The 21,409-nt window shown below is 46.0% G+C and overlaps 3 protein-coding genes across 4 annotated transcripts in view; 1 reads left to right on the forward strand and 2 right to left on the reverse strand.

Annotated features, from left to right (window-relative positions):
- Positions 1–89: 89 nt before the first annotated feature.
- On the reverse strand, positions 90–3,759 carry dbr1 (debranching RNA lariats 1). 2 transcript variants are annotated; one of them, XM_084478539.1, is made up of 9 exons: positions 3,746–3,759; positions 2,734–2,944; positions 2,516–2,640; positions 2,338–2,418; positions 2,156–2,241; positions 1,817–2,041; positions 1,643–1,720; positions 1,409–1,554; positions 90–1,241 (listed from the first exon to the last, which is right to left on the reverse strand). In XM_084478539.1, exons 2-9 carry the CDS (start codon positions 2,928–2,930, stop codon positions 452–454), a joined length of 1,728 nt encoding a protein of 575 aa, XP_084334665.1. In that variant the 5' UTR covers positions 2,931–2,944; positions 3,746–3,759; the 3' UTR covers positions 90–451. The 2 variants fall into 2 exon arrangements, with proteins under 2 accessions (XP_084334665.1, XP_084334664.1); XM_084478538.1 differs by having other exon boundaries at positions 3,626–3,754.
- A 295-nt stretch (positions 3,760–4,054) lies between these two features.
- Positions 4,055–15,288, forward strand: armc8 (armadillo repeat containing 8). Its single transcript, XM_084478646.1, has 22 exons — positions 4,055–4,284; positions 5,456–5,532; positions 6,543–6,614; positions 6,835–6,977; positions 7,222–7,319; positions 7,420–7,512; positions 7,639–7,719; positions 7,849–7,924; positions 8,015–8,105; positions 8,282–8,342; positions 8,866–9,066; positions 9,306–9,401; positions 10,183–10,265; positions 10,653–10,734; positions 10,865–10,951; positions 11,126–11,218; positions 11,381–11,530; positions 11,971–12,066; positions 12,323–12,418; positions 12,669–12,762; positions 12,946–13,039; positions 13,462–15,288. The coding sequence occupies exons 1-22, from the start codon at positions 4,240–4,242 to the stop codon at positions 13,493–13,495; spliced, it is 2,043 nt and encodes a 680-aa protein (XP_084334772.1). The 5' UTR covers positions 4,055–4,239; the 3' UTR covers positions 13,496–15,288.
- Positions 15,289–17,247: 1,959 nt separating this feature from the next.
- The window catches only part of kcnh3 (potassium voltage-gated channel, subfamily H (eag-related), member 3), a gene marked incomplete at both ends in the record, with an annotated part of 88,531 nt that continues 84,369 nt past the window's right edge, over positions 17,248–21,409 (reverse strand). Inside the window, 4 exons of the mRNA XM_084478895.1 lie at positions 17,248–18,261; positions 18,503–18,555; positions 18,755–18,855; positions 20,620–20,876. Of these exons, the coding sequence (XP_084335021.1) occupies positions 17,248–18,261; positions 18,503–18,555; positions 18,755–18,855; positions 20,620–20,876 (1,425 nt within the window). The remainder of the gene's footprint in view (positions 18,262–18,502; positions 18,556–18,754; positions 18,856–20,619; positions 20,877–21,409) is intronic.

The following is a 21,409-nucleotide window of genomic DNA, read 5'->3' on the forward strand; positions in this document are numbered from 1 at the left end:
TTCACTTAGGCTCAGATGAGATTCTTTAATTGATCAGCCATGTTCAATATGTGTATCATTAGTGGAAAAAACATGGGCATTTTCAGTTCAAGTTTTTTGTAACTCCCAAAAAGGTTGTGCAGAAATTCTCAAACTTAGGTATAGATGAAAATGTTAAACCCGATTCAGAATTTACAACAGTGGCATGTTCTGCCGAAATAAAACCTCCAAATAAAACATGCTCTTTAACTTTGCCAACTAATTGGAATAAAGCCCTGAACCTCTGCACAGGTGAGCTTTCTTCGACTAGGTGAAATATTTCATTGCATCATGGTACAAAAGCCAGCACATATATAAACTAGATCTATGCTTTTCAAAACCTGTATAAAAAAGTAAGACATAATTGTACAACGTGAAGGGACAAATTTACAATTCATTTTCAACACTACTTGTCTGACCATGATTCGTCACTTTAGCTCTCATTCTCGTCATCATCATCCACTGCCGCGTAGATCACCTGGTTCCTCCGTTTGATCCTGGGGGTCCCGCCCGTACCGCCTGCCGTTGCCTCGCTCTCGTCGCTGGTCCGCTTGGGAATGCGCACCACCGGCGTCTCCTCTTCCGCATCATCACTGGCCCCTTCTTCACCTCCTGCTGGGGCCAGGTGAGTGGGAGGGGGCAGGTTCATGGGGCTCAGGGAGAGACGACCGGTAGGGTCGTCCGACTTGGGCTCTGGCAGAACCATGCGGCCCGAGGCGTGGACCGTGCCTGGCGAGGACACCAAACGCTCCACGCCAGCTGGAGTTTTCTTTGAATCGCAAGCGCCTATGGCCACCTGCTTCCCCTCTCCACCCCCATCTTCTTTGTCGTTTTCCTCTTCTTCCCACTCGTCTTCTATCGTGATCTCGTCTGGATTACAGGAGTTGGACAGCCCCGACGTGTCTGTGGGATACTCACTGGGTTCGTCCACGCTGCCGGTGCTGTGGGCATCGTCGCCATCGTCTTCGCCGCCCACGGCCCCGTGAGCTCCTCCGGGGTCTGAGAGGAGCTGGGCCTTCTGGGCGTAGAGGTCTGTGAGACCCAGGGTGGCGCATAACTCCGTGGTCTGGGGGTTGGTGCTGCAGCTGGGGACGGCCTGGGGCCGGGGGTTAGCAGGGTCGTAGGCCGGAACGGTCCGGCTGAAGTTATCCGGGATGGCAAGCTCGCCGTTCATGTCATCCACCACCTGCATCATTTCAGCCTCGGAGACTGTAAAGTTCCACCTAATGCGAAGACAGACCATCCGATTGGAGTGGTGGCATGAAAATGACGTGGCGTACAGATGATTTTTGGGTGTGACTCATTCATTATTGACCTGTAGTTCATTCACTTTTTTCCAGTAACTTTGGTGAGACAGGACACGTAAGGTGCGTAATGTACTAATGTTTACCTTTGGTCGAGGCCGAAATTCATCGGGGGGTTCCAGTTCTGAGGAGTGGTCCCCTGCAGACTGTTGGTGGACTTCAGAATAGCAAGCCACTCTGGGTCATACTCCAACACTTCAGCGGAATCGGTTCTGTCAGGAAACTCCACAACCTGATTGACGAGCACATGCTCACCTATTAGTGCTGCACTTGTCATGTCGGGAATAACATGCCTTTGAGTATCCCAATTCAAAACTCACCTGTAAGAACTCTCTGTGCGGCAGGCATTTATCCAAAGACAGGAATTTTGTTGTTCGTTCTGAACGACTGGCCTTGGGCTGCGGATGGATGGTACATTTTTTGGAGATTAAAAAGACAATATATCACTTCCCAAATCAACATATCCCACATGCATGAAAAAAAAAAGTTCTTACTGCATGCTTCATTATGGCAGCAAATTTGACGTGAAGATGCGCCGAGAACCAGTAGCTGGGCTGGAGGTGGTCAAGGAGCTCTGCGGCTGCAGGACTTCCCAGGGTGTTGGTCTCCACCTCTTGACGCAGAAACTTCTTCTTGCGCAGCAGCTCCTGTGTGCAGCCGTAGTTATAGATTCCACGAGGCCAGTCATGGCTCATGAAAATGTCAATGGGCATCTGGATCTGTACGGTAAGAGATTAGGACAAAATTACTTTTAGTAATAAATGTGTTTATTTTAAATCAATGACACATCTTCATGGACAAATGGTCTTGTGAGGTGCAGCTGTGAGGGCCACCTGTTTGAGTTTGAAGACCTCGATGTTTCGTATGTGGTAAACACTTCTCAGAGTATCAGGGCCATATGGAGGGAATTCGTGGTGGCCTGAGAGCATACACAAACGTAACATTGTTTCTAGAATGTAAAGACCAGCAACTAGGAGCACACAATACTTAGACTAAGCAACATATAAAAACACACCCTTTCTGAAGTCATGTGATTTGTAGATTCCGGAGATGCCACCGATTCGAATGCCTTTGTAACGGATGATGCCAGCATACCCTGAGAACAAAACACGAAATCTAGCGAGTCAACGAAGGCAGTACTTGATGGATTGACAAGAGAACACTCATTACGTTCACTGCGATTTCCTACCCACCAAGATAGTAAATGTTGGGAGCCACCCAGCCTCCATAAGGCAGCTCCTGCAGATGATTCGATGCCTCGTGGTTTCCCCCAATGAAGATGGTGAGGACTGGAGCCTTTTTCTCTCCAGAGTAATATCTGCAAGTGACAAAGATTAGATGATCAATAGACCATAATCGTGTAGCTAAACTCTTAATCAGATTCAATTGCAAAAATGGTTGCAGTACTAACTTGTAAAACGTCTGCATCGTCCTGTACTTGGCAGGCACTGCCATGCACTTCATGTCGCCCTCATTGCGCACAGCCTGAAAGTCCCCGCAACACAGCAGCAGGTCCACTTTCACCCCTTCCTTTTTTTCCAGATAGCCAATTGTCTCGTAGATCTTGTCCAGTTCACCATGGCAACAGCCTTCTATTGCGATCCTCATTATTGACAGTTGACCTTTTTGTTATCACAGGAATGAATGTTCATTAGCAAAAAGCCACCCACAGAATAACCTCTAAGTAATTATGGCATATATGTGTGTTTTCAGAATCAGAATCAGCTTTATTGGCCAAGTATGCACACATACAAGGAATTTGACTCCGGTAGGGTGGACTCTCTCTCAGACAGTAGACAATAGACGAACAAACATACACATAATATAAATTTTCCACATAGGGAAGATATAGGCTGTGTGCCATGGGACACAGCACAAGTAGCAGGTAGGTATTAGACAAATCTTATGTATAATATATTAATTATGCATATACATAAAATATACATACTGTATATAAATATGAGCTGAAGGAGGGACTTATACAATTTGCCTTGAGTATAAACAATGTACAATATGGACATGGTATGTACAGTAAGGACATGGTATGTACAGTTTCCTGCTGCAGACTTCGGTAAACGGATGTACGCCTAGAGTATTTGGCAATATATGTGGATAATAAGACGGGAAGTATGCATGTGTATTACCAAAACATTAGTATAACATTTCATATTTTATCAAGATACAATAGTTATGGTTGATGGAACCCTGGGGACCACACGACACACGCTTTCCTAACCACATTTGGCAATAATAAAATAAAACAATAGCACAAAACAAAATCAGCTAGCCAATGTAGTACTCACAGAGCAGACTCAATTGAGAAATACGTTTGTCTCCGGTGTGTCTGGATATAAAATTAGAAACTATCCTTTGACAACATGCTAGTTTAAAGTAGGCTAAACCTACAGAATGAATTTTCCCACCTTGCAGGACTCGCCCTTGCACATGCGCAGTAGTTCACACGTTTAGGTAAATGTATTTTAGAACCACGGCAGCATTTTCTATTACACACCAAATGTACAATGGTAGCCCATTTAACTTATTACACCCTATCGGGTTGAAAAACTATAACCTAAATGACTAAAAAATGACTCTATTATTGGTTGCATGTATCTTTACACGTAATTTAATTTGGCGAATCTGTCAAAGTAATTCTTATCTACGTCACGTTTATAAACAAAATTTACTTATTTGGTAAATCCACTTTCAATCAGAGAGGTTGCTAACTGATATGTTATATTTGACAAATTTAAATCGCATATAGCTATACGAGGGAAGCGATACATATTCGTAATCGGTTATAAAGTTCTACCCGACTTTACTATATTCAGTTCATAATTCCACTTGCAGCTGCTCCGGGGGGCGGAGTGTCTGGAAAGTGTTGCTCCGATTGGGGCGCTCGTTTGGGGGAAGAGAGATGGCGTGCTTGTTGGAGGCCCCACTCCGCATCAGTGTGCTGTCTGTGAGTCTGATAACACATGGCTGTTTTTACGTTTCCTACTCATTCCTTATACAATAACGTTGGCTATGTGATACGATTCACGCTGCGAAGCTATGTGCTTCGCTGTGTTTTTGAAGGGTTTTAAGTGGCTTACTAGCCTGTAAGCTAAAGGTTTTGCAACCTCAGGGCGGTCCACTACGTAGCTGCTGGTGGGAACTATTTGGTTCTCGGGTTCACCCGTGCGGGCGGGAATAGTCCCACAGAGCCGCTGACATATTGCCCTGGCTCCGGCTCCACAATGTTGGTAGACGCAAAACAAGCGTACTACCAAGCTGTCAGTGCCGACTGGGATGAGTTAGCAGTTAGCTCGATTTCAAGTCATGTCAGATTCCCTTTGAAAATAGTAAAATACGCGGAGAGAATTTGTTTTGTAAACGAGTTACAATTTGACCACGGGTCTCATTCATTTTCAGTATCCCATCAAATCAGTTGTTGTTTATTTTCAACAGACAAACTAAAACTAAGCTAGATCAACTAGTGAGTTTAAACGCTTTCTAAACTTGTCTGAACCCTGATTCCCGGTTGGATTTAGCAACACCCACTGTCACGATGGCATGTGTTAGACATTACTAATTAATTTATCTAACATGTCAAATGTCTACTTGATGGTCAACGCAGAAAAACTGTGATTGTGGAAACGCCCCCAAGTCGAATCAGGGTCTGTTTTGGAGCAGTTGCTTGCTAGTTGCTACTGATATGATGCTCCTAGTGCTCTATAACACAATTGAGCCATATCACATGGTGGGGTACCGCTACTTATTGAATTTAAGTGTCCATTTGTTTTGACTGATGGCATTCACATTGCTTTCTTGTAGCGTGGATAAGTCCGGATGCTGATGAAATATGAGGATGATTATCTGCCGCATGCTCGTGTCCTCAGTGCTATATATTTAGTCTGTTTTCAAAAGTTGCTGTTATATATACTGTTATTGTGTTGCGGCAGTGTTGTGCATTTACAAGCCATTCATGTTTGTATTTGGTGTTCAGCCAACCACACACTTATTTTGTATGTCAGTGCAATAACTGTTTCTCTGAAATTGTAATTATTCTTTAAACCTTTCAAAATATTTCAGGTGTGATTGTGTCGCTTTGCTTCTTCATCTGTTGTGTTATTTCACCCTTGAACTTACAGGAAGTCACTGCTACTAGCCGCCACTATGTTGACCGGCTGTTTGACCCCGACCCACAGAAAGTGCTGCAGGGAGTCATGTGAGTTCAAGTTGAACTGTATGAAAAAGAGGCTCTGCTCTCAGTTCAGATGTGTGTTTGAGTTATTCGAAGACTGCATGATCATGATTTACATTAGCCCCATATATGAACCATGTGTAGACGCACGTCGTGTGGGGTCACATTACGCCACTACAGCGGATCGCTGAGGACATAACTATATATGTTTTCTACAACCAAGTACCCAACGTAATCATGTGTCCTAATGAATAACGCATAAACAAACAATGTTTCCATCTTCTGCTTAAACAGTTTTTTTGTATTGTATGTATGTGACACAAGAAGTGGAATTGTGGTATTTAGATTGGACGGTTATGTTATCCTGTAGAGACACAACTGATATGCATTTGGGTTACCCTGGAGTTGGATAGATTATATTCAAATATTGTTTTGTGGTCCAGATGGGACGTTGCGTGTGGCTGATTATGTTGTGTTTGTTCCTACCCAGCCCTTACACGTCAGGGCCGACAGTGTATTTTAATTTTAGAAAGTGTATTTCAATGTCTGGTCAAGGTGTACTTTCTCTTTCACAACCTTGCTCCTCTTAAACCCGCGGTGACCTGGGCTGTATTCAACTTTATTTTTACCCCTGACTAGACAAGCTCTGGTTACGGTTTAGGCCACTGCACCGACTTCATCATCAAGCGCACCAGTACTTTTCCACTAGCTCCATTCACCTGCTGCTGTTCAGCAATATGTGACTATGTCACTACTAGTCAGACAAGTGTAACGACTGGAAATGTTGAGCAGGTAAACTCACAGAAAGTCTATACAGCTGATCCTGAGGAAAGTATGGCAGCTCCTGGTCATTTGTACATGTAGCCTACAGGGGGGCTCCTATTGCTGCATTGTGAACATTCAGCTAATAACAAAGCGTCATCAATAAATCACCCTCAAACAGTACGGCAACTAATGGTTTTGATGCATTCGTAGCTAAGGGCATTTTATTAATCTGATTACATGTCCGACTTTCTCTCTGTCTGTCCATACAGTGACATGAAGAATGCTGTTATTGGGAACAATAAGCAGAAAGCCAACCTGATAGTACTCGGAGCCGTACCCAGGTATCCTGCACACATTTTGTTCATTATTTCATCTGTCTTTTTCTCTTTGTCTTGCATGGCCCCTTCTTTCACTTTCCTGGTTCCTTTCTTCTGCTCACTAGAATAATATTGCTATCAACTTCCACTTGGACTGTCGTTTGTCTGCTGTGGACTACTAACTGGCTGATTTTTATTGACATACAAATAAACATGCTTGTGTGTTTCTTTTTTGGGGGTCCAGGTTACTCTACTTGCTCCAACAGGGCTCTTCAAGTTCAGAACTGCAGACAGAGTGTGCCGTGGTTCTCGGCAGCCTGGCCATGGGCACGGAAAACAACATCAAGTCCCTGGTGGACTGTCATATCATCCCAGCCCTGCTCCAAGGTGACTCTCGCTCTCTTTATCTCTCCCTCTTTGCACTCGCTTCTAGCCCCTTATATCATTCTCTCTCTTACACACCAACATACATACACATAAGTATATCCATAGAAAAGACAGCAGCATGACATTTCTGAGGCAAAACAGTTAAAGAAAGAACACAAAAAGCAGCATGAGAAAAATGATAATTGCCCACCGTGGTAGATCAGGTCAAAATTAATTCAATACATCTCTGTCCATACATTTTTAGGTCTCCTATGTCCGGACTTGACCTTTATTGAAGCGTGCCTCCGATGTCTCAGGACAGTCTTCATCAGTCCTGTCACCCCCGTGCAGCTACTCTATACGGTAAGAGCCAAACACCCAAAGCTTTTACTTAATACGTGATTTATTTGTCCTTATATGTCCGCTCGAGTGTAAACCTTTTTTTCACTCCTCTCCCACGAAGGACCCCACTGTGATTCCCCATCTAATGTCTCTCATGAGCCACTCGCAGAGGACTCAGGAGTACATCACACAGATCTTCTCGCACTGCTGCAAGGTACACACACTCGCTCACTCACTCACTCCACGGATACCCCAATCATTGATACCCCAATCATTGATACCCCAATCATTGATACCGCAATCATTGATGGACTGTTTTTGTGAACATCTCTCTCTCCAGACCCCAGAGCATCAGACCGTTCTGTTCAATCACGGCGCCATCCAGAACATTGCTCCGCTTCTCACCGCTCCCTCCTATAAGGTAACGTGCGCTCCCACAATTGGGCTTCCTTATAGGTCCCTTTCACCCTACTAGTTTTACATTGTGGGTTCCTCCTTCTGGTGCCTCTTTTTCGCTGATGCGTCTGACTCCGGCTGGTCACTCCTCTAGGTCCGGATGCAGGCATTAAAGTGTTTCTCGGTCCTCGCTTACGAGAACACGCAGGTGTCCATGACACTGGTGAATGGTGAGAAAATAACTAATTGACTCAAACCCACCAAAACCTCTCTTCAGTTTGCTAATAGAGTCTTAATAGATCTTCATTTTCGTTTGACAGTGTTGGTGGAAGGCGAGCTGCTCTCTCAGGTATTTGTCAGAATGATGCAAAGGGATCAGCCCATCGAAATGCAGCTCACCGCAGCCAAATGGTGAGTTGGTGTACAGCCTCGGGAACCCAGTAACCAAATATATTTGGTTACTGGTCATATGCAAATATTAAAGTTTTTTTTTTTTTTTTTGACGTTGGTATTTTTCCAATCCCTTAACGTTTTGTTTCTCCTTCTACAATATTTTCCCCATGTGCCTCGCTCTACCCTGCTCCCAGTTTAACCTACATGTGTCGGGCAGGTGCCATTGGGACGGACGACACCTGCGTAGTCTTAAAGGTGAGCATTTCGTTTTTTACTTGGCTAACTTCCTTTTATTTAACTGCAGGAGCTTCACGTGTGCATGTTGTGTCTTCCTCTAAACATCTGCCTCATAAGTTGTTTGCCCGCCCTCTCTCTGGCCCCTTTGACAGCCTGTTCAAGGTGGGAATTTGCTGGTATTCCGCCTCGTGTTCAGAATAAAACATACAAAGAGTGGGGCGACATGTCCGTTTAGAAGGGGTGAACCGACATGGAGGACCAGCGGTGGGACATTTGAACATCTCTGAAGAAGAAATTGACTAGTTTGCAGCTAACCTACTTATTTCTGATTTGCACAAACACAATTCAATTAAATTGTACTGTATTAGTATTGTATTGGTTTTCTTGCACAAAGATGACATTGACATTTCAGTCTTAAACCCCCCCTCCCCCCCCCATAAAAACAATTTGGGGACAAACAATACATCGCGGAAGCAAAGAATCACTGTATCAAATCAATGTATTTGTTTCAAAATGTTTTTACACACACACACACACACAGACGCTGCCGTGTCTGGTGCGCATGTGCAGTAAAGAGCGCCTGCTGGAGGAGCGCGTGGAGGGTGCGGAGACCCTGGCCTACCTGATGGAGCCCGACGTGGAGCTACAGCGCATCGCCAGCACCACCGACCACCTGGTGGCCATGCTGGCCGACTACTTTAAGTACCCCAGCTCCGTGTCCGCCATCACGGACATCAAAAGGGTGCGTAGACCCGGGGGGCTCTGCCACCACAGCGTTAAACTGCAATCATGAATGACATTTTATACCACCGTTGTTAAATGCTCCGTCCTGAATGGTCGAAAGTGTTCCGATAGCATATTGCGCTTCCTTCTTCAATAAGCACCTCGTCCTTTTAACGGGTCCCATTCACTGTGCAATGTTTTAGCTTCAGCTGAGGATGAAGTTGATAAAAAAAAAAATGTTTGTGTGTTTGTGCACAGCTGGACCACGACCTGAAGCATGCGCACGAGCTGAGACAAGCGGCTTTTAAACTGTACGCCTCGCTAGGCTCCAATGACGAGGACATCCGCAAGAAGGTGAGGGGTTTTAGCCATCACCCATTTCTACCGTGTGACACCTTGCGGTCATTTATCACTACCTTTCAATGGATAACCATTCAAACTGGTTTGAAGGCAAGTGATGCTTTCCAATCAATACCATGCTTACATGGTCAAGATGTTTCTATATGGCATTAGTAATATTTTGATCAACTGGAGAGAAGCAGGTGATAATGTTTTACCTATGGAGGCATCTCGTGCTTTGCAATTATTGCAATTACTACCTTACGTTTTACTTTTATTGTGAAGCCCTAACATGGCTCCTTGTAGCCACAAACTGTATCTTTCCCAAGGAAATGTTTCTGTGTTTACAGGGCTTCTATGGGGGCGGTACATTTATTTGTAGTTTTGTCATCGTCTAGCAACATGTGTATATTCTACACCTTTTTGTGATGCTCTCCTCGCCCACTGTTTTGTGGTTTCAATGCATTGTTAAGCATGCTGCGATTGTCCCCGATGATGAAAGGTGCTATATAAATAATATGTATTCTTATTGTTTTTATTATTACTGGTCAGATTGAGACCAGTTGATGTTGTTCCACAGTCATGACGGCACCCCATAGGGAGCGCCGGTCTGGCCTAGTGCTGCGTGGGCATCTTATTTAGGTTACAATGGCTTTAGTCATTGTAAGGCTTAAAAGAGGGCCCATTCATTCCCATTCTCATTTTGAGCTTTTCCTATTTCCTGGGCAGTATTTGCTGGTGAACAAGAATATGGGTGTACTGGCTTATTTTCTCCCCTTATCTTCCGTTCCGACAGATTACAGAGACTGAGAACATGATGGACAGAATAGTGAGCGGCCTGTCAGAATCGAGCATCAAAGTGCGCCTCGCGGCTGTCAGGTAGAGTGCAGAGAGACGGCTCTCTTCCCCTATGGTCCCGCCACCCCATTGTTTGTAGCTCCATTGTCTATCCATCCCTCAGTGATGGCTGTCGAAATCGATGACCTTCTCGCTCCTCAGCCTCCATTCTCTCTCTCTCTCTCTCTCTCTCTCTCTCTCTCTCTCTCTCTCTCTCTCTCTCTCTCTCTCTCTCTCTCTCTCTCTCTCTCTCTCTCTCTCTCTCTCTCTCTCTCTCTCTCTCTCTCTCTCTCTCTCTCTCTCTCTCTCTCTCTCTCTCTCTCTCTCTCTCTCTCTCTCTCTCTGCCTTTTATGTTCCCAAAACTGCCTCCCTGTCAGGTTTACTCAGACTATCCTCTCGCTCAAATTCTCTTTTGTGTGTGTGAACAGGTGCCTCCACAGTTTGTCGCGGTCGGTACAGCAGCTGAGGACCAGCTTCCATGACCACGCCGTGTGGAAACCTCTCATGAAGGTGGGCGCCGTCGCAAATCCCCCAAGTGGGAGGACGCCGTCTGCCAACGACGGTCGTGTTTCAGTTGGGCACGCTTTGGTCCTTTTTGTCAGTATAATGAACCGTTGTGGTCGTCGTTGTCTTGGAACAGCTGTTGCAGAACGCCCCCGATGAGGTTCTGGTCATGGCCTCCTCCACGCTATGCAACCTGCTGCTAGAGTTCTCGCCCAGTAAAGAGGTGCGCGCCCTGCCGTCGTCGTCGTCACTCTCTCATCCCTTCACGCCTTCCCTCATACACAAGCACTCCGTTCACTCACTACAGTCTTTAATTTTGGTCTAACACCACACTCACACACTCACACACTCAACAGTATAATAAATGTAGTGTGTTTGTGTGTACCTCTGTCTCCAGCCCATCCTAGAGTCGGGGGTAATTGAGCTACTATGCAGTCTGACCCAGAGTGAAAGCCCTGCACTGAGAGTGAATGGAATCTGGGCCCTCATGGTAGGACGGCTGTTAATCGCTATTAAGTTAACTTGTTGTAATAGACGCAGTTCACTTTTCAACCCCGACTTAATGTATTTATGTATGCGTGACTGTATGACTTGTATTTTTCAAGCAGGCTGTGTCTGTCACTGCATAATTATTCTGTGTGTGTGTGTGTAGAACATGGCGTTCCAGGCGGATCAGAAGGTGAAGGTGGAGATTGTGCGCTCCCTGGGGACGGAGCAGTTGTTCCGGCTGCTCTCTGACCCCGACACCAACGTGCTGATGAAGACCCTCGGGCTGCTGCGTAATCTGCTCTCCACGCGCCCGGTGAGGAGGGGGAGAGGGGGAGAGGTTGACGGATAGAATAAATTCTACCGCAGTGCACAAACAATAGGGCTTATTATTGCTGACCTAAACTCTACTTATGATATGGAAAATCCCATTTGGTTTTGTGTCATGTCAAAGTGTGTCAATCTAGCTTATGGATGGTCATATATAGTGTTTGTGTATACAGTAAATACATATTCAGGAGCGTGTGTTTGTGTATACAGGACATACCTATTCATGAGCCCCACACAAACCCTATAGATATGCGTGTGTTTGTGTATACAGGACATGCGTATTCATGAGTCCCACAGGCACCCTATAGATGTATACAGTAGATGGATAGCTTATAGATGTTGGACTATATAGTGTATCTGTGTACGGTACGTCTTTATACCGCGCCCACACATTGTTGACCTGGCGTGTGGCCTCCGCTCCGTCAGCACATCGACCAGGTCATGAGCTCCCATGGGAAGCAGATCATGCAGGCGGTCACCCTGATCCTGGAAGGAGAGCACAGCATGGAGGTCAAGGAGCAGGTGAGCCTTTAACCCCCCCACTTCCTCCTACACCTAGCATGCTAGACCTCTAACTATACTGTAAGGCTGCTTTTAGTTTGAACTATACTTCAAGGGCAAATTTGGTTGGCTGCAGGTAACTGTAATTTGATTTGGTTAAAATTGTATTTACTTAAACAAGGATAAGTGAAAGTAATGGTAACAGCCTTGTTTAACTGAACAGCAGTTCGTAGCTAACAAAAAGGGCTGGTTGTATAACTGTTTGCTCACTGGGCAGACCCTGTGCATCCTGGCCAACATCGCCGACGGCAACACAGCCAAGGATCTCATCATGACCAATGATGATATGCTCCAGAAAATCAAATATTACATGGTAAGACCACCTCCCGGGACAGTTCTCCGTTCTGACCCCTCAGTGGTTCACATAAATCTGTGGTATCTGACTCAGTGGGAGTCTCTGCTTCACTAGAGGGCTGAGGATCAGCCAACTTCCCCACACGCATCGCTGTTTAGAAACAAACAGCCTATTTCGTTGAGCCAGTGCAACTTATTGTTTTTCTCTCTCTTTCTCTGTCACTTTGTCTGTCTCTCTCTATCGCGCTCTCATCCTGTCTCTTTGTCAGGGGCATTCGAATGTGAAGCTGCAGTTGGCTGCCACCTTCTGCATCTCCAACCTGATCTGGAACGAAGAGGACGGGGAGGGACTCAACATAGGGGGTGAGCCAGACTATACTTGGCCGTACCAGTTCCAGGCCCCTTGTGGTGTGACTATTGCAACAAATGAATGCACCTCTCAGGAAAACAATCTTGGGATTTCCATGGCAAATGAGACTGTTTGGTTGTTTTGTTGTGTACACGGTACCATCTATAATACCGTATCCATTTATTGTGTGCCGCCAGGCTCCCAGGAGCGGCAGGATAAGCTGAGAGAGCTGGGCTTCGTGGACATACTACACAAACTGGCGCAGTCCCCAGACACCAACCTCTGTGACAGGTGGGTACATACATACATACAGACAGACAGGTGTGCACCATGCGGATAGGGATGGGTCAGAATATTCGATTATTCGATTATTCGTTCCCGAGGATCAAAGTCGATTTTTAACATTTGGACCGTGAACATTTTTTCCCATTCAAATAAACAAGAATTAACGGACGGAACTAATGTTGGTTCTGTAGCACTATTACAACACAAACACTGATCACTGTTAAAGTTTGTTTTTTTGTGTTTAAGATATTAAGTGATTTCTTGCCGATGATCCATGGCTGCCTTTGTGAATGTCGGCACACATCGAATAATCGATTATTCCACCCACTGATTATTCGACCATGAAAAATTTGAGTTATTCACATCCCTACTTGCGGAGACTCCAACAACATTCCCCCTGTTCTGCTCTCGTCATCCGTTGTCCGCAGGGCGAAGACGGCGATGCAGCAATACTTGGCGTGACCACCGAGGGGAGCTCCACTCCCCGCTCTCCCTCTGCCCCAGCCCTCTCCACTGCCAGCCTAACTAACAATTGTCGGGAGGATATCATCGACTTTTTTTCTTTTTCCGCATTGATTTCAAGTTTTCTTCATGTTCTGTTGCACACAAAGACACAGTTCTTTTATTTTTTGAGGGTTTTTTTTGTGTCTAAACTACAGTGATCAACTCTAAACCCCTCCCCCCCCACGCCTGCCTCAGACTGCCACCACCTCAGCATGAAGACTCTCACCACGATGGTCTCATTGACCTGGGACATCCCAGTGGCCACAAGGGGCTGGTTTTGACTTTTTTTTTTTTTCTTTGGCTTGGTGTTTTATTAACAAAAGGAGATGAAAAGATCTTTTTCCCTCTGGGACTGATGTGGAGATTTTTTTATTACCATTTTTTTTTTGGTTTGGTTTTTGGTTGTTGTTTTTTTTGGGGGGGGGGGGGGGGGGGGTAGTGGAGCTGGGCCACCTCTGCGGTCAGGTCTATGTATCCGGTGCACTTGGACTATCCAACAGTGGAGACTTTGGACCTGCAAGGCAGATGGAGAAGTTTGACTGGCGGGAGAGCTCACGAGGGGGGTAGGAGAGTAAAAACTCTTATTTTGCTAATGACTTATTCATTGACTATTTAACAATTATGTGTATTGTTATTTTAAGGTGCCAGACTTAACGAAGGACATATTTTGGAAAGATAAAAAAGCAAAGCGGCTTGAAGTTCTTGTATTTTTTGTGTTTTTTCTTTTGTGGATACATACCTCGTAAATATATATAAATTTATATATATATATGAACATAAATATATTTTTGGGATTTTATTTTGCCCCTTTTGTTTGCCGTTGCCCCCCCCCCCCCCCCCCTCCCCAGCCATCTCACTATAGTGCAGTTTGACACACCTTGACAGAGACACCAGACAAAACTAATATCACCCATACCATCACCCTCCTTATTTCTCCTCTAATCTATCCTCTGTTCAAGTAACAATTTAATGTGGGTATTTGTTTTTAATGAGCACCGAATATCAAAGCTTATTACAGTCCCATCTTCACTTTACGACGCTAACGCTGCCATTCGGAAGCTCGGATCGTTTCTCTTGCGGGCCTCTGAGCAGGCCCGCTCAGACAAAACGCCTGGAGCAGCCGGCGTCTGTGACTACAGAGTTTGACACTGGTTCCCCCGTCACTGTTGGGAGTTTCTCTTGTCCTCGTCTTGCCTGTCAAACCCAAAGCCTAAAGCTAGCGCCTCTCTTCTTCTCTCGTCAAGACGAGGACAAAGGAGCATGTAATCATGATATCAAAAAAAAGAGGATAAACAACGACTGAGCTCTAGAGGCTAAGGCGCTAAGTGGCTCCACCACGATAGACAACAAAACAAATCTTTCTTCTTCTTTTCCTAGCTGGTTTGATTCACTCTCTGCTCAGAATCTCACTATAGACTGTTGTCCCCAAAGCATTTCAATCATTAACGGGAGCCCTAGAGAGAATGAGTGTTACCGTTCAAATATATGCACACCTGAAAGATGGACTCTGTGTTGTGTGACTTATTTAACTAAAGGATAGTGTACATTTTTGTTTTTACATTTTCTTACAGTTTGATCTAAAAATAGTTTGGACCTGAGCTGCAACTCATGAAATCGCAAAAAATAATGTAATTTAAAAATAATAATCCAATCACTGAGGAGAACCTGGAGCTTTCATAAGATTGCAGCTCAGCAGAGTGAACATCAATGTACAAAGTCAGATGAACGTGGTTGAATTGAATAAAAATCTAATTCAGGCCTGTGGTTTGGAAAAATGACCAAATGCGTCTCTTTTGTTTGTTTATTTATTAAAAAACACTTCTTTATTGTAGTTTACCGTATGTATTCCTTGTAAAGTTTCTGTAACAGTAGAAGTGAATAAAATATGCCGGAAGCCTAACCACTTCCAGCAGGTAGGCAGGTGTGTGGTGTTAACCCACTGGCCCTCAACAGCTTAAACATTCTTCATGCAAATAGCTGTGACATGCATCTTGAGGGGCACAAAAAAAGTATCCTTTATCCCTTTCTATTCCACCCCTTAAGAAAGAACCCCATACAATAAGTCTATTGTTCTCTGTGTAAAACTGGCCCGTTTCATATTTCAATGTGTCGTAATGGTCCTCGCCCAAATACAACGCGAAAACCCGCCCACTACAGAAAATAGATATCCAGAACTCTGACTCAGTCTCTTGTTACAAATAACCTGCGTGAAACCCCATCCTGCTGAAGACGGTAATCTCCCCAGGCAGGATAATGCCGACTGAGACGATGGGCCTCTGTGATTTGAAGTCATTTGTCGTTGTCGTTTTTTGTAGAATTGACTCTCCAGCAGGTGGTAGTGTAGCTCGATGGCTGAGGTGGTTTGGGGATGCCGTGGTGGGCAGCAGATGAGCGGGGTGTGACGTCTCGCGCCGGGGTCAAGGTGTGTTCTATTTGATGTACAGCATGTGTCTGTCGCTACATACGCATCGGGGGGGGAGAGGGTACACCCAGCATGGTGAGATGCATCCGGTCCTAAAGTGAGTACAGGTGGGAGGGTTGGTGGAGCTATTGTCCGCTGCACTACAGCCAGTGTCTCGCTGCGAGACACGCCACACAAAGCATATATTCTCTGAACACTTTATTCAGTCATAAAAATAAATCCACAACTTAATAAATTATTTTTCCTTTTAAATAAAAAGTATGACGTATTTCTCGGGTGAAGACGGTGGCTTTCCTCGCGTGATGGAATCAAATGTTTGCCTGTAGTTAAGGTAACGGACCGTAAGAGGTCTGTCACGCTATGGAGAAGGCACGAATGGTTGAATGGCTAAAGCTCAGGGTGGGGAAATGGGCCCAGGGGTGGTGATGTTTTTGTACAATCTGATAAGCTGGTAGTAAACAATCAGATGGGGCAATACAGAAAAAATAAATGTATCGTCTATGACTTTCATGTCTTCCTCACCATTCCTTGAATCAAACCTATATCTTTGGCACACTGACTCAAACCCTAACTTCTCTGCTCCACCAGTGGTTATTCCGTGCTTAAATAAGACCATTTCTGTCTCTATGCTTGCTCACATGCTGACTTGAAAATAATGGTGTCGTATGCAGGATATTGCACAACAGCGGTAAAATGTATCGTTTGCCTGCGTTTATTCTCACATAAAGATGGCCTTGGCTATAACCTAGCATGCACAAAGCTACTGGTTGAAGTGGGAATGCCTGCCCTTTAATTGTAGTGGTTTAATGGTTGAAGGAGGCGGGTGTGAGCTCTAAACATCCATGTTTAGAGGCTTAAAAGCTGTATTATAGAACAGGTGCTCAGTTTTTGTCGGCAAGAGCCAAGGGTTAGAAATACAGAAAGGATCCAGTGACCGGTCAAGTTCTTATCTATGGGATAGAGGGGAGGCCATTGCAGCCGTTGTGTGGAACCTGTGAGAAAAATCTCTTCCACTCAGACACCACAGAGGAGAGAAAGGCCTGTTTGTATTGAATAGTGACAGGTGCCCCCATCCAAGTCACCTCCCAGGTGTACCGCGACCATGTATGGTAGGCTTCTCCGTCCTCCATCGCTCCAACGCTCTGCCCGTTCAGAGCCCCGGGCATCTCCTACGCCCTGCATCGCTCCCTCTCCCACCTGTTCCATTTTTTTGTCACCCATTTCTCCTCCTGCTCTCTCTCCTCTCTCTCTCTCTGTGTGTCTCTATTTGTCCGCAGCTGCAGGTCGTTCATAGCGTGTGTCCCTCCTCGTCTATGAAACTGATGCCGTGCTCCGCGGGGAAACCCCCTGCCTCTGGCGGCCCTGCGGCCCATTCCCGCAACTCCAGCTCCTGGCTCCCCGGGGGGCCGGTCCTGGCGCACCGCGGCGGAGCCGTGTTGGACCAGGACCGGACGTGGCCGTTCCCGCCTCTCCGCCGCTCCCTCACCGAGTCCAGGGAGAAGAAGCGGAGGGAGAGGGCCGAAGGGTGCAGGGAGGGTGCAGTCGGGGGGTTGGGAGGCGTGAACGGGGCGCAGGGGCCCGGGTCCCGGGGCCTGTGGTCCCCCGGAGAGGAGTTGACGGACGGGGGCGCCGAGCAGTGGAAGGCTGGTGGAAGCGGGGGCGTGTCCTGGGAGGGTGGAGGGGGGAGCGGGCCCGTCCCACTGCCGCTGCGGTCGCAGCTGCCGGGAAGAGAGGGTTGGGGCCCCTGGCAGGGGGAGAGAGAGGCGGAGGAGGAGGCGGAGGTGGACAAGGAGAAGGACGTGGAGGGGGACGGCGTGTGAGAAGCCAGGGGAGGCTTCTCCTGGAGCGAGGGGATGAGAACACCATGGAGGCTGTGGAGACTCTGGTAGCCAGGGAAGCCGCCGGGGTCACCTTCCCCAGGCGAAGGTGGCCCACGGGGGGGCGCGGAGGGGTCGGTCGCCCCTGGCTGTTTGCTGTACTGTGGCTGTAGCGGCGGCGGCGAGGAGGAGGAGGCCGTAGGGAGAAGGCACCCGGGCAGGTCCATGCCCACGATGTCCCCTCCGTCCAGCAGGGTGCCGGCGGCCTGGCTGTTTTGCAGGCAGCAGGGCGGGATGGAGGGCACCGACGTGGACGGGCAGGTGCTCATCGACAGTTGGCTGGTGCTGCTGGGAGGCGGGGTTAGGTTTGGCGTCAGCACCATCGTCATTGGCTGAGGTGGCATGCGGAGGAGGGGCCGGAGCAGGTTTGTCATTTCCTGAAGCTCCTGGCTGAGTTGCGACACTTGCCTGGTGAGACAGTTCATCTGTATGAGGGGAAGAACATATTTGTATTATTTGTGATTCATTACACTTTACACTTGGTTCACAAGGCATATCAAAGTAAATACCCAGGAAGCCTGCACAGATGCTTATCTTGATATAACACACCCTCAACCTTATTTGAGGCTGGGTTGGACTCTTCAGGGAGGATAGTTAGCTTTCAACAGACACACACAATCGTCAATATGTATTGTTAAACTAAATACATTATCCAGGATAACTCACCTCATCTGTTAGTTTTGACACACTCTGCTTGATCTCAAAATTATCCCGGCTCCCTACAGGAAAAAAACACATACTCAATGTTATCTACACACCTGGGTGCAAGGAGAGGAGAGAGGCTAGTGTGTGTGTGTGTGTGTGTGTGTGTGTGTGTGTGTGTGTGTGTGTGTGTGTGTGTGTGTGTGTGTGTGTGTGTGTGTGTGTGTGTGTGTGTGTGTGTGTGTGTGTGTGTGTGTGTGTGTGTCTTTTTTTTACCTGGGAAAGGGGAGGATGTACCCACAGGTGAGTTGATTGGGCTAAACTCAAACCTCTGTGAGGCGTTGGAGTGGTTGTCTGTTTCAATGCCGTCCACAAATCTATGCAGAGAGAGCGAGGGGAAGGGGGGGGAGGAGGAGGAGGAGGAGGAGACAGATTAAGAAACGAAAGGACTTTCTGAGAGCAGTGCAGTGTGACGCTTAGACACACTGTAACGGAGATTAGAGCAGTGAATATGTCCCGCTGAGTCCATGGCAAGGTCAACTCTCTTTGATGCAATCTCACTTGAACAGTACTTGAATGTAATTGAGTTGAAACGTGAATAAAAACACGGCCATTAACATATTTCCACTGAGGTATCAAATGTGTGCAGATGGAGAAGTGATATGCATATCTACAGTAGGCCTATATAATCACGTGTTTATATATATATATATATATATATATATATATATATATCTGTGTGCCTGTGCATGTACTAAAATAATGTCTTGTAATAAAAAAACATTATTTCCCAGTGGTTGCCATAGCAGCCAGACACTCCTGTTGAAGTATTTATAGATGTGTCTGCACTCCCTACGCCCCTGACTGTGTGTGCTGATTCACATGTATGTGCAACTGCATGCATTTATGCATGACTGTGTACGACTATGTGTGTAAGTGTATGTATGTGTGTATGTGCGTATGTATGTACAGTATGTGTTTATGTATGTGCGTGTGTGTTATATGTAGGCAGGGTGCGATTGTTAGGGGGGGATGGGAGGGATCATCCCCCCCCCCTCTGTTTTTTATTTTTTATTAAATGTTTCATGTCTTTTTAGTTTGCATTAAAGATGAATGTTCAACTGTTCGAAATGTAGGCTAATAGGGCCTACCATTAACTTTAAAAAAGCATCAGGCCTGTTGATTGCCTATTTTTTCATGATTAAAAAACAACAAAAAACATCCCCTCCTCTGCATGTGTGTATTTGTGTATTTGTCTGTATGTCATACAGGAATACACCTGTATGTATACATGAATGCATGCAGGTATGTGCTATGTCTGTGTGTATTTATGGTGTTGTGTGTGTGTGTGTGTGTGTGTGTGTGTGTGTGTGTGTGTGTGTGTGTGTGTGTGTGTGTGTGTGTGTGTGTGTGTGTGTGTGTGTGTGTGTGTGTGTGTGTGTGTGTGTGTGTGTGTGTGTGTGTGTGTGTGTGAATTGAATTGAATTGAAATGTCTTTAATGTCCCCAGGGGGCAATTTGGTTCACACCAGGTAGCCAACACATACACGTTCGCACAAAAACACATCAAAACATGGAATGATAAATAAATAAAAACACATAAATACACATGTACACTATATATATATATAGTATATTGCTGTGACATGGGCATGGATGGAAGATGACCTATAGTTTGTTGAGAAACCCAACAGTTGATGGTACAAATGATCTAAGGTATCTGTTAGACCTGGCACGTTTTCGGGAGGTATACCTCCTTCCCGATGGTAGGAGGCAAAACTCAGAGTGTAGTGGGTGAGTGACGTTAGCCGAAATGGCCATTGCCCTCTGTGTGGCTCTGGCCTCATACACATACCCAATGCTGTTGAGGTCAGTTTCTGACATATGTTTACAATTTTACCCAGTCTGTTTTTGTTGATTACACTCAAATTGCCAAACCAGCAGATCATAGCAAAGGTTAAAATTGACTCAACAAAAGATGAGTAAAAAGTTTTCAGAAGTGATCTGTCAACATTAAACCCCTTCAGCTTTCTTAAAAAAAAGTCTCTGATTGGCTTTGATTGGTCTCTGATCGGTGTGTGTGTGTGTGTGTGTGCGTGCGTGCGTGCGTGCGTGCGTGCGTGTGCGTGTGACCATTAGTACCTAGGGCTGAGCTCAGCAGGAACTGCACTGAAGCTGACCACAGGTATCTGCAGGGAGGAGGGCCGGACGTGCTCCGTGGGGCCCCGGTACGCCCTGGTGGTCAGGAGCGGGGAGCGGATGGGGGAGTTCAGGCCCCTGCCCGGGCGCAGCGGGGAGCGTGGGGCGCAGGACACGGTGCCCGGCTCATCGTCCCCCTCCTCGTCCTCCCGGATGGACGGCAGCTTCTTCACCAACCCGCCGTTGCTCTCCCAGTCCGCCTGAGAGTGAGACGAAAGCAGGTGTTTTTACTATTTCGTTGGTGTAATGACATCTTTTCGCCAGCAGGAGGCAGGCAAAGTCAGTAGTTTGTAGCTCCAAATGCCGCGTTGTATTGGATTTTTCAGTGGCTTTACTTGTATGCTTCCTTGACTCCGAGCACATGCGTCGGGGATGACTCTCTTTATACTCTATATACTTTCGAAAATGCTCTTTGATGACTTTGTACGTGCTAAATGGACGATGAAGTTTGCATTCCAGCGTGACATTTCTTACGATATCAACATGAGACAAATTGAAATGATCACTAAATGACATCACGTCAAACAAAGCGAAGAACTAAAATGAATTGATAGTGTTGGCGCTGCCACAGCAATGAACGCCACAGGTTTCATCTGCAATGAATGAATGATTTGACATAAATGAGCGCTGAACCCTTTCAAATAATGCTTAAATTAATACATTAGTAGGCCTACCTTGGTTTCTTAACTGTTAATTAACTGTTAACTGTTAATTATTATTACTGAATTAATAA

The sequence above is a fragment of the Micromesistius poutassou genome (assembly GCF_964030765.1).
Source record: "Micromesistius poutassou genome assembly, chromosome: 14".
NCBI lineage: Eukaryota > Metazoa > Chordata > Actinopteri > Gadiformes > Gadidae > Micromesistius > Micromesistius poutassou.

What these genes read in the sequence shown, in the direction of transcription:
- armc8 (XM_084478646.1), top strand. Translation starts at nt 4,240, where the DNA reads ATGGCGTGCTTGTTGGAGGCCCCACTCCGCATCAGTGTGCTGTCT. An exon ending in GTGCGCCTCGCGGCTGTCAG is followed by an intron (nt 10,266 to 10,652) that starts GTAGAGTGCAGA and finishes GTGTGTGAACAG; the next exon opens with GTGCCTCCACAGTTTGTCGC. An exon ending in TGTGGAAACCTCTCATGAAG is followed by an intron (nt 10,735 to 10,864) that starts GTGGGCGCCGTC and finishes GTCTTGGAACAG; the next exon opens with CTGTTGCAGAACGCCCCCGA.
- dbr1 (XM_084478539.1), bottom strand. Translation starts at nt 2,930, where the DNA reads ATGAGGATCGCAATAGAAGGCTGTTGCCATGGTGAACTGGACAAGATC. An exon ending in ATCACATGACTTCAGAAAGG is followed by an intron (nt 2,242 to 2,337) that starts GTGTGTTTTTAT and finishes GTATGCTCTCAG; the next exon opens with GCCACCACGAATTCCCTCCA. An exon ending in CGCACAGAGAGTTCTTACAG is followed by an intron (nt 1,555 to 1,642) that starts GTGAGTTTTGAA and finishes CTCGTCAATCAG; the next exon opens with GTTGTGGAGTTTCCTGACAG.